Raw genomic sequence first — 15,563 nt, 5'->3', positions numbered from 1 at the left:
ACTTCGGTGAAGTTAGTGAAGGAATTTGATCATCAATGAGGCAATGTTTACAGAAGTTCAATACAAAAAAACAGTAGTGAAAGTTCTTTTTATTAATGTAATCTGTAGACATGACACATGAGGACTGCACAGTATTTTGCACAAGAACCTTGACAGTGAACTGTCCCAAAGTGAAACTTTAGTCCTGTCTAAACAAAACTTGCCACTAGCTATTGACACACAACCATAGCAGATCTGAGAGTTTAGAACATGTAAACTAATTTGATCAACCTGCTCTGAAATATTTTGTCTTTAGAACAGGTATGCGTTCATCACCTCGTGTTTTCTGACTGTTCACATTTTGTAGAGAAATAACACCATAAGGAAATAGTATTTAAGTACATAAAGCTGCCATTACAGCAGAATAAGGAAGAGCCACTGACAGTGTGGTTTCATGGCCCCCTGGCGGCCAAAGATAAACAAAACTCATTCTCCGTTCACATTCAGTAACACTGGCTGATGTTTCCGAGCCAGACTTGTCTCAACAGATGTGACATAACACATCAGGCCAGTGGAATGTTGGAAAAAGGACAAAACCTCTGTGCATGAAAGTAATTTTCACAGAATGAGCGCTTGAACTTTGTGCAGACTAGCAAGTGTGCACAGAGAAAGCACACAACAAATATAACATGACTGTTTTTAATCCTCCTGAGATGTTACACTTAACAAGTTCATGTGTGGAAAATAACACCACACCAAGCAACATATCACAAAGATTACTTGATTTGTAACCTCTACATGTATAGACTGCATAAATTCAGCCTTTTCTAAATTGCAATGACCTTAATAACACAAGATTCAACTCTGTATTAAGGAAATATTGATGTGCACAAGACGTATGTCCAATAAAAGGTCTATAAACACGATTGCTTCAGTTCTGGACACATATCAAATTTTCAATGTGGTTAAAGAACCAGCAAAAGGTTTGACCTTCGTTGTCAAAAATATCTGGCAGTAGAACCTCCATAAACTCCTCCATCAAGGCCTCAAAAAGCAGCACGAAACAATGAGCTCTTCTTTGTTTTTGGACATATTTCACAGTATGCTCTGCAACCATGGTCAATACCAGTAACGGTCAAATACATCAACAGGCATACTCTGTGAAATCAAAAGGGGGAAGGGGAAACTGAAAAGCAACTCTTTTTAAACAATTTCTCATCACAAACATCCAATCTAATTGGTTTACAGAGTGTACTCAGAGCAGGAAGTTGCATCTTGATCTTTTTTTTTCTGAGTTTAGATTCACTCAAAATGCACTTGTATCCCACATAAACATCATTTATCCTTTAGAAAACACTACTCGTTTTGTCAACCAACAAACCGTGGACATTCAAACCTGTAAGACTGAAATTCAATCGCTTGGTTTGAAACTTAAAGGGCCATTCTGGTGGTTTTGCATGTGTTAGCACATTTATTACTAATCACTTTGATTTCACACCGTAACTAACCATTTTGCAGACCATTCTACTTCTAGACATTATATTTTGTCAACCTTTCCAAGCATCCACTGGTTTCTATTCATTATTGTACAATATATATATATAAAAAAATCTATTGCCACACTCTTGAAACAAGCTTGAGTTGTGTAATATCAAGTGTGCATTAATGCTTGTCAGTGTAATGCAGTGCAGACATCTGAAGTCAAACTGTGCTTAATCTGTTTTACCAAGCAACAATAATACATCATTAGCAAAAACAGGAACTTGATATTTACTGTGAAGTATTACACAATATGACTTATGAGGTTTAGAGTCTGCTAATTAATTTTTTTACAGCACAGTAATAAATGGAAACCAATCATTGCAGAATTGTAGGACAATACGTAAAAATTTAAGCTGTACAGCCTGCAATTGAAAATGATCAGCACAAATGTTAAATATAAATGATTTTAAGTTAAGGAGCTGAAACTTGCAGACAAACTTGTATGGTCCTTTAACTGATACAACTGTACCAAAATTCTGTTTTTCTTCCTCATATCATAACTAAAAGGCAAGATGAGAGGTTTTACATGCTGTGTCATCTTATCAGAGCCCTTATCATCACTGCTTAATTTAACAAGAACAAACAAAACTGGCGATATCTGGATTCTCTCCAGTAGCTGCCCCAGTCAACACTGGTCTAGTCTGAAAACACAGCATTATTAATATAAATCACATCTTCCACATTTGCTTAGATGGAATTCCTCGTGAATATTACCATTTCAAAATATGAAAGCTATCCTAACAAAACATTAGACAACAGTAACTGAGTGCTGCAATGAATGGCATGCAATGAGCAAGGCCATTAGCAATAATAACTATGCAAGTTGGATTTCTGTTGTCTCATCCAGCTTAATGTAATAACAATGTATTCGCGTGTATTATATGGTGGATCCAGATGGCTTTGGATTGAGGTTAGATTACAGTGACATTCAAAAAATAGAGATTGTCCTATTCAATTTAACACCAAGTCATAATATTCCAGATGTATTTTTGAATAACGCGTCTTCTAAATATCTTATAATATCATGTAAACACAGTGGTATCTACATAATTACTCTCCTCAAACCTCTAATGGTGTTGACATTAGTTTTTTCACTAAAAACCTAGATTTGAAATCTTTTCCTATCCCATCCATATGCACTTAGTCCTTGTAAAACTAATGTACCAAACAATGGTCCTTCAGTATGAGGGAAAAGTCACATTCTCATGTTGATGAGTTAGAAACTTAATGGATAAGCTGTAAAACAGTTGAAGCTTTCGAATGTAAGGCGCCAAAACCCAAATGGTCACGGACGGTGAAAGATTAAATCTGTCACGTTGACCATTAGTCCCATCATGCAGAATGCAAGGGGATGACAAATTTGCACCCAAAAGGAGAAAGGTACTTAATTCCCACTTCCTGGAACACCTGGCGAGGGATACCTATGTCACACAGGTAAACCCTGCCAGCCCCCTCTGCCAGGGGAAGAGGGAGGCAAAGAGAGAGGGACCACTTGGCCTCGACTGCCTGCCCCTGTCCAATTACAGGAGGGTCTATGCTGAGCACTGGTGCTCGGTTCTGGTTTGCCCAGTCTGCAGCTGCTCGGTACCAAGGCTGATCCATCAGGAATGTGTTCTCATGGCAGTCCAGGCAGTTAATGATTAGGTCCACTGGGGTGTCTGGAAGGTCTGTGGAGTCAGAAAGAAAAAAATTATACTATCTCAAACTAATTCCTGACCACCTCGAATGCAGACATGTCAAAATTCAGAAATTGCTATGTCCTGTTCCAAAAACAGGATAATCATAATCACAACCTAAAGTAAAATATTAAGTTCAAAATATGCTCACCTTTGATACTTGACACCTGTTTGCCCCCAGTCTTGTTAAAGAGTGTGAGCTCGCTGGTGACTGAGTCGAGCATCTTGACAAAATTGGGTAGAAACAGGATGACCTCCACTTCATGATTGGCCAGGTGACGACCACAGCTGATGCCCTGAGCCCCCTGAACGTGAGGGCCACACAACAGCGCCACTGTGGGACGCTGGTGTAAATTTTTTGGAGTGAATCTGGAAGAAACATGACAAAAAGAAAATAAGATGATACACCTTGTTTTTATTTTCTGAATTTAATTCTCTCTAAGCAATCAATTCATGTTTGGCAAACAATAAGGCTCACCAGTATGGAGACCCAAAAACTTGATTATTAAATAAATGAATAGGTAGATAATCATATTGATAAATACAGACAAAATATGTACCATAACCATAGAATTGTGAAATATTACAATATCTTTTACGAACTGAGCTCAATATTATGAAATGTTATTTCATCTTGCTTCTTTTGTGATCATTTATTGATCGTTATTACATGAACGTTTGGGCTCCCGAAGCCACCAGACAACCTTTCTGCGCATCTGATGTTAGACAAGGATGTCTCTGATATTGAAATCATTTTATTTACCTGTGCTCAAACACTTAATTTTCTGTCAACAGATTAATCAATTGTTTCAACTCTACTGGTAACTTAATGTCATTTAGATATTTTACCAATTATTTATATTGGTGCCAAAACCACTACATGCTTACCTGTTGGGCCCACCCAGCAATGTTAGTGCCATCTGACTGGCACACACTCCTGTCATCTCAAGTCTCCGCTCCAGAGAGAGGCCATAACGCTCTGCGACCGACAACAGTCGCTTGTGTAATTCATAGGATATGCTGGGCACAACAAGTCCAGAGTCTGAATGGAATAAAATAAATATGTTTATTATAGTTTACATCTATTCACTTGTCCTCATTACAACTTATTTCACTGTTTAACAACATAACACACTTACCAGTGCAGTATTCTTTGGCCCCTGGCTGCGGTACAGTGATCTGTCTGTACACAATTGGTTTGGCCTCCAGGATGTTTTCATCGTGACGGTACCGTGAAGGTGGCTGCTCTTGTGGAGTACCACGTGACCTGGCACCATTACGGCGCTCTGATGTGTCGATCTCTGAGAAAACTGCTGCTTTGTCAAAAAGAGCCAAGTTTCCTTCAAAATCAAAGTCTGTATCCAGGCCATCATCCATACCATCCCCAAAACACTCATCGTCTCTGTGCTTCATTTGGCTGCCACCGTTCTTCACTCCATTCTTTTTTGGTGTGGCTTGGTTTGCCCCTCGACTACTGGATGACCCTGATAGGAAAGTAAACACATTGTTAATCTGTACTCCACAACAGTCAGAGAAAACTATATTTGTTCAGATTTTTAATAAACTGAGCTTACATGAGTTATGTCTTCGACGAAATCCTTTAGGCTGACCGGGAACATCCAGGTGACGGTCTCCGTAACTTTTGGAGCAGTGCTGAGGAGAGTTTACTTTCTCCAAGGACCTGGGGTCGCCCTTTGGGACTGCAACTGGATTGCTGCTTACTTTTGTAGATGCCAAAGAGCTATTCCTCGTGTTGCCATTTCTGATATCTAAAATCTTTAGCTCCTTTATGTCAATGGCACTGCAGCAAAAAAAGGTTAAAATGTATCTTTAGTAACAGAAATGAACGGTATCTGTCAGTCAGCAAAATATGACAAAAAGTAACAGTCAGGGGGTAAAACGTTTGTCATAGTTTTACCTGAATGTGACCTCGGGAACAGGGCACTTGACTCCATTATGGAAAGGTTGTCTGAGAGAGATGGTTTGGCTGCACTGGTCCACAGATGACACCTCTCCTTGATAGACGCCCAGTGTTGGTCCACAGTTAATTGACACCAAACTACCCAACCAATCCGCAGCCATGTCTGCACGAGATACAATACAAACATTTGTGAATTGTTAGATAATATACTGATGATATGTTACGTCACAGTTTAAACCACCGACTTTCTATTAAACGAAATGCGTACTTTTCAACTGTAAGTTACGACATTAGAAATATTAACTACTCGGTGTTAGCACAGCTATGCTAACTGACTAGCGTTAGCGTCGGCCTGTTATCTAGCTAAGTTACAATCTTGCGTTAATTTAAGAAGTACCGACTGTATTTGATTAAAGAGATGATGTTTAAGTTCCGTACCTTTTCAGGACTAATACGGGAACAATGTTTTCAAGAACCTTAAAAGTGCTAGCTTCTTAGCTTTCTTAGCTTCTTGAATGGTTCAAAGCTGCGGGTGCTGCTGTTAGCTTCTGGATTACCACTTCCGGCTTCCGGTTTAAGGCATATTACAAAATTAGAGTTTTAAATGTTTATTTACATGTGACATCTGACAAACTGTTTCCACATACACGAGCTTCTGTTTTTGTTTTGTTTTGCTCTATTTCTTATGCGTAGTCATACGGTATTAACACTATAATCAGTGGTATTCAGATCCTACTCCAACACAAGTAAAAGCCCTGAATTCAAAATGCTACTTAGGAAAAGTACAGAAGTATTATCAGGAAAATGTACTTAAAGTATCACAAGTAAAAGTACTCATTATGCAGACTGGCTTCATTTAGAGTGTTATATTATTATGGTATACTGTTTGTTTTTATCACTTACAAGTACATATAAGAGTATTTTAATGTTGTAGTTCATCAATATGGAGCCAATTGTAGATACTTTTAGATAGCTTACTAGTAATAGTACTGCATCATATTATATAAGGGTATCATGTTTTTTATTATAATTTTTTACTACTAATAATAATACACTTTATTTATATAGCACCTTTCACACACTAATGCAGCTCAAAGAGCATAACGAATTTAAAAAAATGTATTAAATGTATTGAAATGTATTTTTTATGTAAAATCTTAATCTGAAAAGTAATTTGTAAATATAAGTGGTAAATAAATGTAGAAGAGTAAAATTTGTACTTAAGTACAGAATTTGAGTAAAAATACTTAGTACATTCTACCACTGACTGTAATGCCCACTGTACCTACAAACTGAATATATTTATTTTAGTCTAAAACACAAAATGTGCAATACATTTAATTCATTACTGTATATTTGAACAGGCTGTACTGTATATATATAAAGTAACTTTTTTTTTACCATTCAATATTTATTTCGGCACTCTGTGCACTCTCTACATCTTTGCACTATTTGTATCCTGTTTACAGTTCACAGAAACAGAGAAACACAGAAAGTTTCACTTGCTCATAGACATTCCTTGTATATCACTCTTAAGATTTTTGTGTTGTGTTGTGTGTAAATACATTGAGAGCCACTAAACCGGAATTATTCCTTGTATGCGTAAACATACTTACACATACAGTAAAGATGATTCTGATGTAATTCTTACTGTATGGCAGTTATGAGCATTAATTGGGATGTGGAATATATTTGAAAGAGAGCAGTTCTTCTGAATAATGGTCTGACAGGCATATGCAAAGAAATAACTTTGGATTTAGTCAGAAGGATGCAGTATTTCACACTGAGCTGCATAGTATTAGCGTTCTTCTATAACCATGATATTATCTCACAACTGATCACATGGCCTATGTCTGATACGAAAATAAATTCCTATAAAAAACATCTATAAGAACATAATCATAAAGCATTTTTTCTCTCCCTGTGCCCAAAGGCAATCATAATCAATCAGGTCAAATTCACTGTCATACATAATTAATCAGAGTGGGGCTGTGTCTATTCTAATTATTCTTTGGGAGATATTCTTAACAACTCGTGTCAACAGCCAGTCAGCAGACTGAGAGTGAGTTCATGTGGAGACTATGAACTGTGACACACCCACCCAACAGCGTCATGTGTACATTGGTTACCATGGATACTCAGCTCAAGGGCTGTACTCCGAAAAGCTTGCAATCAAAGCTTTGAGGCTTATGAGAAAGAACAAGTGAGCATTGTCAGTGGACAGGAGAGGGTCTCTGCAGCAAGGTACCGTAAGAGAAAGTGTCATTCAATGCAGACTCAACACTTTTATTCTGAACATGTGTTGTGTTTCTTTTCTTAGCTCTTACCATGTTACATTTCAACCAGACATACTTGTATTTTGATAGGGAAAATTATGAGAATTATATAAAGACACGTGGAATAAAATCAATACATTTGTGGATTATAAACACGCTGTAATAACCATGCAGTGTTTCAACTAGTTGTTGACTATCAAGCAAGCAGTGGAAAAAACAAGACACATGTTCTAAGAATAGTCCCATTGCTCAAGCTGCCACCTTTGTGTGAAAATCTATCCCTGTCACTTGGGTAGACGTAGGGAGATGAGGAGTGTAGTCTCTCCCTTACAAAGGGATGTGATTGCTCAGATTTAGGAAGACTCTCTAAGATGTTTAGACCCACGTGCAGGAGTTCAAGTCCATTTTCTCTCACGGATCTCGATATGTGGGACACCAAATCTCGCTTCACAGCCCAGGTAGGACCCAGTTATGCTCTTATTTTGTGGTAGAACAGTTAGAACAAAGTGTAGTTTTTTTAAAAAATGTTGTGATTTCCCTTCTTAGTCCTCAGCATGGTGTGGTATGGCAGCTGTTTCTGGATCAGGGTTTCTGTCCAAAGTCAACACAAGGTGAGGGGTGAATTATACAATTTTGAAACATCACAGAGACCGGCTGATATAATATTTCTGAAATCAGTGCGGTTTAATAAATGTTGTCTGGTTGTGTTTTAGCACATCTGGCAGCACTAGTGGCTTCAGACAGAATGGTCCAGGTATGAGGAGATGGCAGTCTCTGTCCTATCTGGCACCTGAGGGTGCTCCACGGTCTTTTCTAGGGGCTGAATTGCGGGCTGCTCAAGGTGAAAGTAGCTATAGACAATCAGAGCTGATGGAATGGATGCGGGATGTTTATGAGCGTCTGGACACCCAGCTGGACCTGCTGAGGTCAAGAGACGCACAGTTGAACTATAACATAAGTACTGCACAGCTGCTTGACATGAAACATAAGGTGAGGGAGTTTAAAGAGTTAAAAGGTTTAAAAATCGATGGAAACAAATTATCTACATTTTTTGCTTTGAGTTTTTGCATTTGTTCCTCTCTTCTTGCCTCTGGATATTTTGGTTTTGACATGTTGTTTTACAGCTATAGAAGATTGAACAGTGTTGAGTTGTGTTTTAGTGGTACACAGCCTCCTCTCATCCTGCACTCATGTGTTACAGCAGCAGGCAGAGGCGATGAGCGCTCTTGAGCAGGAGAATGAGGCAGCTGAATTATCCCCCTTTGAAAAGAGCTGGCAGCGTAGAGAGCTCCGTAAAAAGTAAGTGCAGCCAAAGACATGTAAAAGGAAAATTGAATGACATAGAAATGACTGAATATCTCATGTAAAGTTCACTCTCAAGGGTCCAACAGATGGAAAAGGACCTGCTGCAGATGAGGTCTACCTTGAACAGAGGAAGCCATGTTCAATCTGTTTCTCCTGAAAAAACTTCTGTCTCGCTAAGTACATTACCAATGAATCAAGAAGACTTAAACATACAGGTGTGTAAGCTTTATGTGTCATGAAAGTAGATTTGTGTTGTAATAAAAAATGCATTATTTTGTACATTCTTACCACTTACTGCTTTTATCCATGGCTTTAAATTAGGAGAAGCAGAAGTCTGACACAGAGCTGTGCAAGCTGAGAGCAGCTCTGAGAGAGTCTGAGGCAAGAGCAAAGACACAAGAAGAAGAGCGAAACAATGCACTCCAGAAACTCCAGACCTCTACAGAGGTCAGTTTAAAAGCTAAAATGACAAACCCACACTGCAGTCATCTGTTGCCCAGTCCTTTTTAAAATTTTGTTCCATATTTTTTTCTGTGCTCCTATAGGTGCAGAGGACACTGCTGAATCAAATGGAGGAGATGATTCAGAGGCTTAACAACACTATGCAGAACCACTCTGATGTACAAGAACAGTTGAGTGAAGCCAACAACAAGATCAGCCAAGCATGTCTGGTCAGTTTCCTGTCTCATATTCAATATTAATTCATGCGATATGGTAGAATTTTACAAAGGAAATTTGTTTTCTAATTCTGTTCAGGAAAAAGCCATCTTGTCTACTCAAGTGCTAAAGCTGGAGGACAATATAAAAGAACTGAAAGCCAGTTTCTCAGGGGCTCTGTCTGACAAAGAACACTTGATCCAGGTATCATATCTTTATTAATTTAATCTACAATAACTGAGATTTCTAAGATCAAAATCTAATACTTTAGGATTGTGTCAAGGTTATTTTGCCTGTATCTCATGTAGGAGGAGAAAGCAGATCTGCAGCAGAGGGAAAAGATCCAACAAGGCTCAGAGAGTTGTGAGCTCCATGTTCATCAGGCTGATTCTCACAACAGCAAACAGGAAAATGTCCTGATGAAGGCTCTCAGAGAGGTTAAATCTTTGAGTGGAGGTGGTTTTGTTGAGTTTTGTCATTGCTGAATTTTTTAAATTAATTTATCCTTGTTATGTCTTTACACCAGGTAAATGAAAAGCTTACATGTGAGCTTGAAATGGTCAAACAGAGACTGGAGATGTCACAGTCCCAGCTACAGGAGCTAACATCAGAAAAGGTCATGAACACAAAACAGATCGCAGATCTGAAGGCAGAACGCTCTCAGCTGATCACAGAAAAAGAGGAGCTTCTCATCAAAATTAATGATGGACACAGAGATCTAACAGATTTGAAGGAAAAGTGCCATCAGCTTGGGTGAGATAGTGAACAAGCACTCTTTTTCAGCATTTTTAGACCGTCCTTCTGTAAAACAGTAGTAGCATCCTCTCTTTACTGAAACCTTGCTTCAATTTCTCCAGGGAATCGTTGGAAGCTTTAGAATTAGAAAAACAGAAACTGCAGGATAGTTGTCTGTCTTTGGAGGATGAGGTCCTTGCGAAGGAGGAGAAGCTCCACCAGCAGGAGGACGAATATCAGAGGCAAGATGCAGCGAGGGTCCAGAAAATCGAGGAGCTGAGAGCTGTGGCCTCAAACTGGACTGAGAAATGGCAAAAGGTGGCTTTAACCCTGCAGTCCACACAGGAGGAGATAGAAGAGCTTAAGAAGAACAACTCCAGAAATAAAGTAAGACCATGTCTTTACTCTACAGCTGTGTATTCAGCTACATCTAAATGTATTCATTTCAGCTCCAAGTGCAAAACAGATGACAACTGAGATTGAAAAAGTTAAGAAAGAGGGCCAGAGAGACAAGTGATACCATATATTGTAAACCACCAAATCCAAACTAACTGATTGCTGCCTAAATGAACCACTTTTTTTCTGATAAAACATATTTTCCTACTCAGAGAAGAAGTACTAGTACTAGTACTTAAGCATAGTTTCCTAAGATTAGGGCACTGAGATGATCTTATTGTTAAAGATGTACAGCGCCAGTCAAAAGTTTTGACATCACTTCCAATTCACTTGAATGAAAAAGTGAATCCAAACTTTTGACTGGTACTATAGTAGATAAATATGGGTTGTTCAACGATATGTTTTTTTTAAACAGAATGAATCTGACTTATTGCTAAGGGTTGAGCTTGAAGCATGCAAACAGGAACTGGAGCTGGAAAGGACCAGGGGTCAGGCGCTGTTTCAGGATAAAGGTAAAGGTGAATACACTTCTTCTCAGGCTTTTTTTCCACCCTTCAGCAATCTGTGGCAACTGTGAAATATTTAACAAGATTACCGACCATGTACAGCAGGCATCCATTGCAAGACAATTTGTCTAGTTTTAAACTCAATCACAGGGGGCGTAACACTGCTCTGACCTTGTATTTTCAGGGGGTGAAGCTGTGCAAACTCAGGACAAGGGCACAGTGACAGAGTGAGTGGATTTTGATGAGATTTTCATCACGCACCGTCAGCAAATGCTCAAAATTGAATTCCGTGATCTATCTCTTCATCTGGCTCTCTATTGTTTTAGCCTCAACATATCATCACAGACTGAATCCTCTTTGTTATGGAACCCACCATCCGTCTCCAGCAGTCAAAACAAAAGCGCTCAGGTTAGAAATTGTTCTATGATCCTCCTCCCCTGAGCTTAATTTTGTCACGTTTTGTTGAAAGCAGCTTAGAGTAAAGGAAAATAAAGTCTGTAACGATGGATTTATATATGTTTACATTGATGTATTTTTATGTGATCACATATTAACAGTAAATCCAAGTAAATAGAGTCTAGAAATAAATTTCATGATTAACAGATGTGTCTACAAAGCAGTGAGGCTCAAAGGCTGAAGCAGAAACTGGCAGACAGAGAGAAGAATAACTGATGGAAAAGTAAGATTTTTTCATCTAACTGGCTGATTGTTTCAAGATTAGGAAACTCTGAAGAGTTTAGAAAGGCTGAGAGGGACAGAAAAAACTGAGGGCCAAATCAATACTTCTGCTCTGGAGCTCAAGGTGCAGTTACATCATCTTCAGCAGGTGTGTTAAGAGGGGAATTAACCAGCACATCTCACCTCTTTTTATCCTCTTTTTTTTGTCATGACAGGAGATGAAAAAGGCTTCTGGAGACAATCAAGATGAAGGGGGCTTGACCTCTGACACACTGAGGGCCCAGCTAGAAGGTATGAACTTGCTTTTAAAAAAACTACCAGATAATGTGTTGATTTTACTCACCGGTTAAGCTCTGAAACTACTTCCTCCATATGGTCTCAGAGAGCAGGAGGAAGGCAAACCACCTGGAACAGGAGAAAACACTGGCAGTCCAGAGGCTTCAAACACTAAGGCAGCTTTACCCGGTAAAGTTCATAAAAAGGACACTTCTAAAGATGGCCTCCTATGGTGGAGGACATAATAACTGACAGACTCCTTGTCCACAGGCTAAAGATGAGAACTCATCTGTTGATGGCAGGAAGTATAAAACTGTCTCCCCAGTTAATGTAGAAGTGGACCAACAGAGGAGGATGGTCACTGAGCAGGTAAAAACATGATTTCAGCTATTTTTTTAATCTTTTGTAAATGACAAAACAAAATCATCATAAAGGAAATTCTTTGTCCTACCACAAATATCTTACAATTTTTAGTTAAAGAGTCTTTTTAAGGAGCGAGAGGCAAAGGAGATTGCTCAGACTGGAGCCAGGCCACTCCAAGACTGGACTCCATCTTCTAATAATATCAAGGTTAGAAGCAAATCAGAACTGAAAAAAATATGAGAATTGTGATCACCAAACAGTGACAGCTATGAAATGGATTATACTAAAAGCTGTGTTTTTTTCATTCAGAGTGCAGTGGAGAGGAGGAGCTGGCATCAGGGCTCTGGTTTGATGCCGGTGTTTGAAGAGGACGAAGAGAGCGACGACTGGTCAGGAAGGGAGGAGGGAGAGCCAGCAGAAGAAGCACAAACTGAGACAAACATCCACAGCCAGAGCCTCCAGGTTGTAAACGCTTTAATTAGAGTGAAATGGAGTTGGCCTAATGGAAAAGCGAGAATTACAATCACCCATAACAGCCAGTGTATACATGCATATGTCTAATGTGTTCATATATCCTATTGAGCCTTCAAACACCAAACCTCTACCAGCACACTCATTACAGATCCACCTAAATGACTACAACATCAACATAAAGCCTCCAGCCACTGCACCACTCAAAAGATCATCTATGTTTGTCTGACTGCAAGATGATGTTTCATAAATGATGTATTATCATCTGCAAGAAGTGCAAATTAATATCATTAATGGCATGATGGTGGGACACAGATTATATCATGATATTAAAGGAGCTCACACCACATTCACTCATTACATAGACATACACACATATGTGCAGACACCACTAATCCCAGTTTCTGCTTTAATCAAAGAGCATACAGTAAAGGGGAGGGGAGTGGGCCTCGCTGCATGATCACTTTTCACGTTCTCTGTGAAACATAGTTCAACTATAATCTCACATATGACTCTTTCTACTCTGAAAATAATCGGATTTGAAGCTGAGGAGTGAACCGCTCAGCTGGAACACATCTGACTCAACCATAAGAGGATAGGAAAGAGATATAGTATGTCGCTGTCTTATAGTGAAGGCCTGTGGCTGCCATGATGTGATAACAGTTAGTGACATCCAGACAAAATATGAAAAAGTCTGTTTCAAAGTCATTACAAATTCTGAGAGGTACGAAGAGCTGATACGTATGAAATTACACTGAAACAATTAAAGAAATCACAAATTCAAAGTCTTCTAAAAACTACAGACAAAAAGGTCAAACAGAACGTTATACTTCACGGTCAAATCTTGCACTTCTTCTATGGCTACTATTAAAAATTATAAATGTGAAAATGGACACAAATATACATAAGGAAGCATTCAATAAACTAAAAACACAAATATGTCCAACAGAGACTTACAGCACACAGAAAGGTGTGCAATATGAAGATGAATTGAGAGATCTGAAACCATTCTTTCCTCTACCAGATGTCAGCTATGAGTGCAGAAATCAACAATCTGAAGACAAAAAATGACAATCTTCTGCAAGGTGAAACTGTGCATGAGTCAATGTAATCAGTAGTATAGATGTGTGTTGTAATGTGTGCTGTGTTTATAGTTTAGAGCCTTTGAGAAGACTACGGGATTCATTTCTTTATCTTAGTCAGGGAGATATCCACAAATGCCACATTTACGTGCCTAACTGGACTTTTTTTTTTAAACTATTTTTGTTAAGACGGATAATCTCTTTTAGTGGATAAGTCCCTGATTTGGATTTATTTGCCTTCCTTATCTACCTTTGCTTTCCATCCTCTGCATGTGTAGACTACTAAATACAGTACCAGTCTAACGTTTTGACACACTTTCTCATTGAAGGGAATGGGAAGATGTGTCCAAACCTTGTGACTGGTACTGTAGATTTGACATTTTGAAATATTTATGTTGTTCTAATTATTTCCCCCTTTTTCTTCTTTTGATTCAGCCATAAGGCTCACGCAGCCAATCCGTGACTTTCCAGCTACTGCCGAAAAAGATTCAGACAAGTCCTCTGATGTTGGAGTGCCAAGCCTATCTCACTTTTCAGATGAGATTAACCTGCAGCGGAGGTCACCTTTCCTCTATCCTGATGGAATATTCCTGGCTGAGCTTGTAGATATCTGTAGCCCTGATGAAGAAGGAGAGGATGAAGACTGAGCCTTTTGCCTTGAACAAAATAGTTGAGGCTTCTGCTATAAACAAGTCAGTACACTGACAGAGGGCTGCACCAGCCAGCTTTATGCCTAAGAAGAATCTAGCAGTTTTTTTAACTCAAATTTTTCCCAGTTTGGGATCAAAAAAAGTACATCTATTTTTTCTCTTATATTCTTGTACTGAACTATTTTATTTAATTTATTTTGTTGGGTTTATTTTTCTATAGATATATATTTACTATAGAGATATATGTATTTACTGTTCTCATGCAATGCCTGGATAACCTGCTGATGTGACACAAGAATTCCCCAATTTGGGATAAATAAAGTATCTATCTATCTATCTATCTATCTATCTATCTATCTATCTATCTATCTATCTATCTATCTATCTGTAATCTCTACGAGTTAAAAACAATCCTCAAAGATGGTGGATGAATGACGGATGCCCTTTCACCCTAAGTAAAAGGATTTTAATGTTTTTGCATGTCAGTTTAACAGAAAATGATGAAAAGTAAAATACAACAGCAACAGTTTGAACATTTTTACTGATGGTCATGTTAATAAAAGTCACCGAGCTATCTCAGGCAAAAGTGTTTTATTGAGGTGGCATGATTTGGTTCTTCATTTTTACATTCAGAACATCCCACAGCCAAAAAGTAGGTTTTAAACTTTGCTTAAGGAATATGTAACATAACAGATGTACAATAGAGCATATAAAGTACATTTGTGTGTATTACATGCTACTCAAACATCAACTGAATAACAGACTGTGTTATAGTTACAGAGAGGGACTGAATACTAGAACACCTCTCTAGTATTTCTGGATACTGACCGTATTGTTCTATTGTTGATGTTTAAATACATTGTTTTCTTCTGTTTGCTGGCAGAGAAACTGAATGGTTGAAAGTATTTCAGTTATATTTTCACTTGACTGGTTCTCCAAAATTATATGAGATCAGTTTGGACCTGCAAAGAAAATTCTAAGTAACATTTCACAAAAACATCTGTTAGCCTACAAACTCTGAACTTACACTGAACTCACATTGTTTAGCCT

The 15,563-nt window shown here is 38.4% G+C and overlaps 2 protein-coding genes across 6 annotated transcripts; one reads left to right on the top strand and one right to left on the bottom strand.

Annotated features, from left to right (window-relative positions):
• Positions 1-71: 71 nt before the first annotated feature.
• edc3 (enhancer of mRNA decapping 3 homolog (S. cerevisiae)) lies at positions 72-5,699 on the bottom strand. Its single transcript, XM_044356254.1, has 7 exons — positions 5,557-5,699; positions 5,116-5,281; positions 4,772-4,998; positions 4,337-4,681; positions 4,086-4,239; positions 3,349-3,566; positions 72-3,188 (listed from the first exon to the last, which is right to left on the bottom strand). Exons 2-7 carry the CDS (start codon positions 5,277-5,279, stop codon positions 2,854-2,856), a joined length of 1,443 nt encoding a protein of 480 aa, XP_044212189.1. The 5' UTR covers positions 5,280-5,281; positions 5,557-5,699; the 3' UTR covers positions 72-2,853.
• A 622-nt stretch (positions 5,700-6,321) lies between these two features.
• LOC122985047 (myosin heavy chain, striated muscle-like) lies at positions 6,322-14,526 on the top strand. 5 transcript variants are annotated; one of them, XM_044355420.1, is made up of 22 exons: positions 6,322-7,852; positions 7,941-8,005; positions 8,108-8,384; positions 8,599-8,693; positions 8,764-8,914; positions 9,021-9,146; positions 9,245-9,370; positions 9,456-9,560; positions 9,665-9,793; positions 9,883-10,109; positions 10,214-10,478; positions 10,903-11,005; positions 11,178-11,220; positions 11,320-11,401; positions 11,715-11,795; positions 11,887-11,962; positions 12,054-12,136; positions 12,218-12,316; positions 12,422-12,517; positions 12,620-12,772; positions 13,806-13,866; positions 14,299-14,526. In XM_044355420.1, the coding sequence occupies exons 1-22, from the start codon at positions 7,766-7,768 to the stop codon at positions 14,508-14,510; spliced, it is 2,742 nt and encodes a 913-aa protein (XP_044211355.1). In that variant the 5' UTR covers positions 6,322-7,765; the 3' UTR covers positions 14,511-14,526. The 5 variants fall into 5 exon arrangements, with proteins under 5 accessions (XP_044211355.1, XP_044211357.1, XP_044211356.1 ...); XM_044355422.1 differs by having other exon boundaries at positions 8,596-8,693; positions 8,776-8,914; XM_044355421.1 differs by having other exon boundaries at positions 8,596-8,693; positions 10,903-10,999.
• Positions 14,527-15,563: the final 1,037 nt, after the last annotated feature.

This window comes from Thunnus albacares, chromosome 7 (assembly GCF_914725855.1).
Source record: "Thunnus albacares chromosome 7, fThuAlb1.1, whole genome shotgun sequence".
In the NCBI taxonomy this organism is placed as follows: domain Eukaryota; kingdom Metazoa; phylum Chordata; class Actinopteri; order Scombriformes; family Scombridae; genus Thunnus; species Thunnus albacares.
This window is presented reverse-complemented; position numbering and strand designations above follow the sequence as displayed.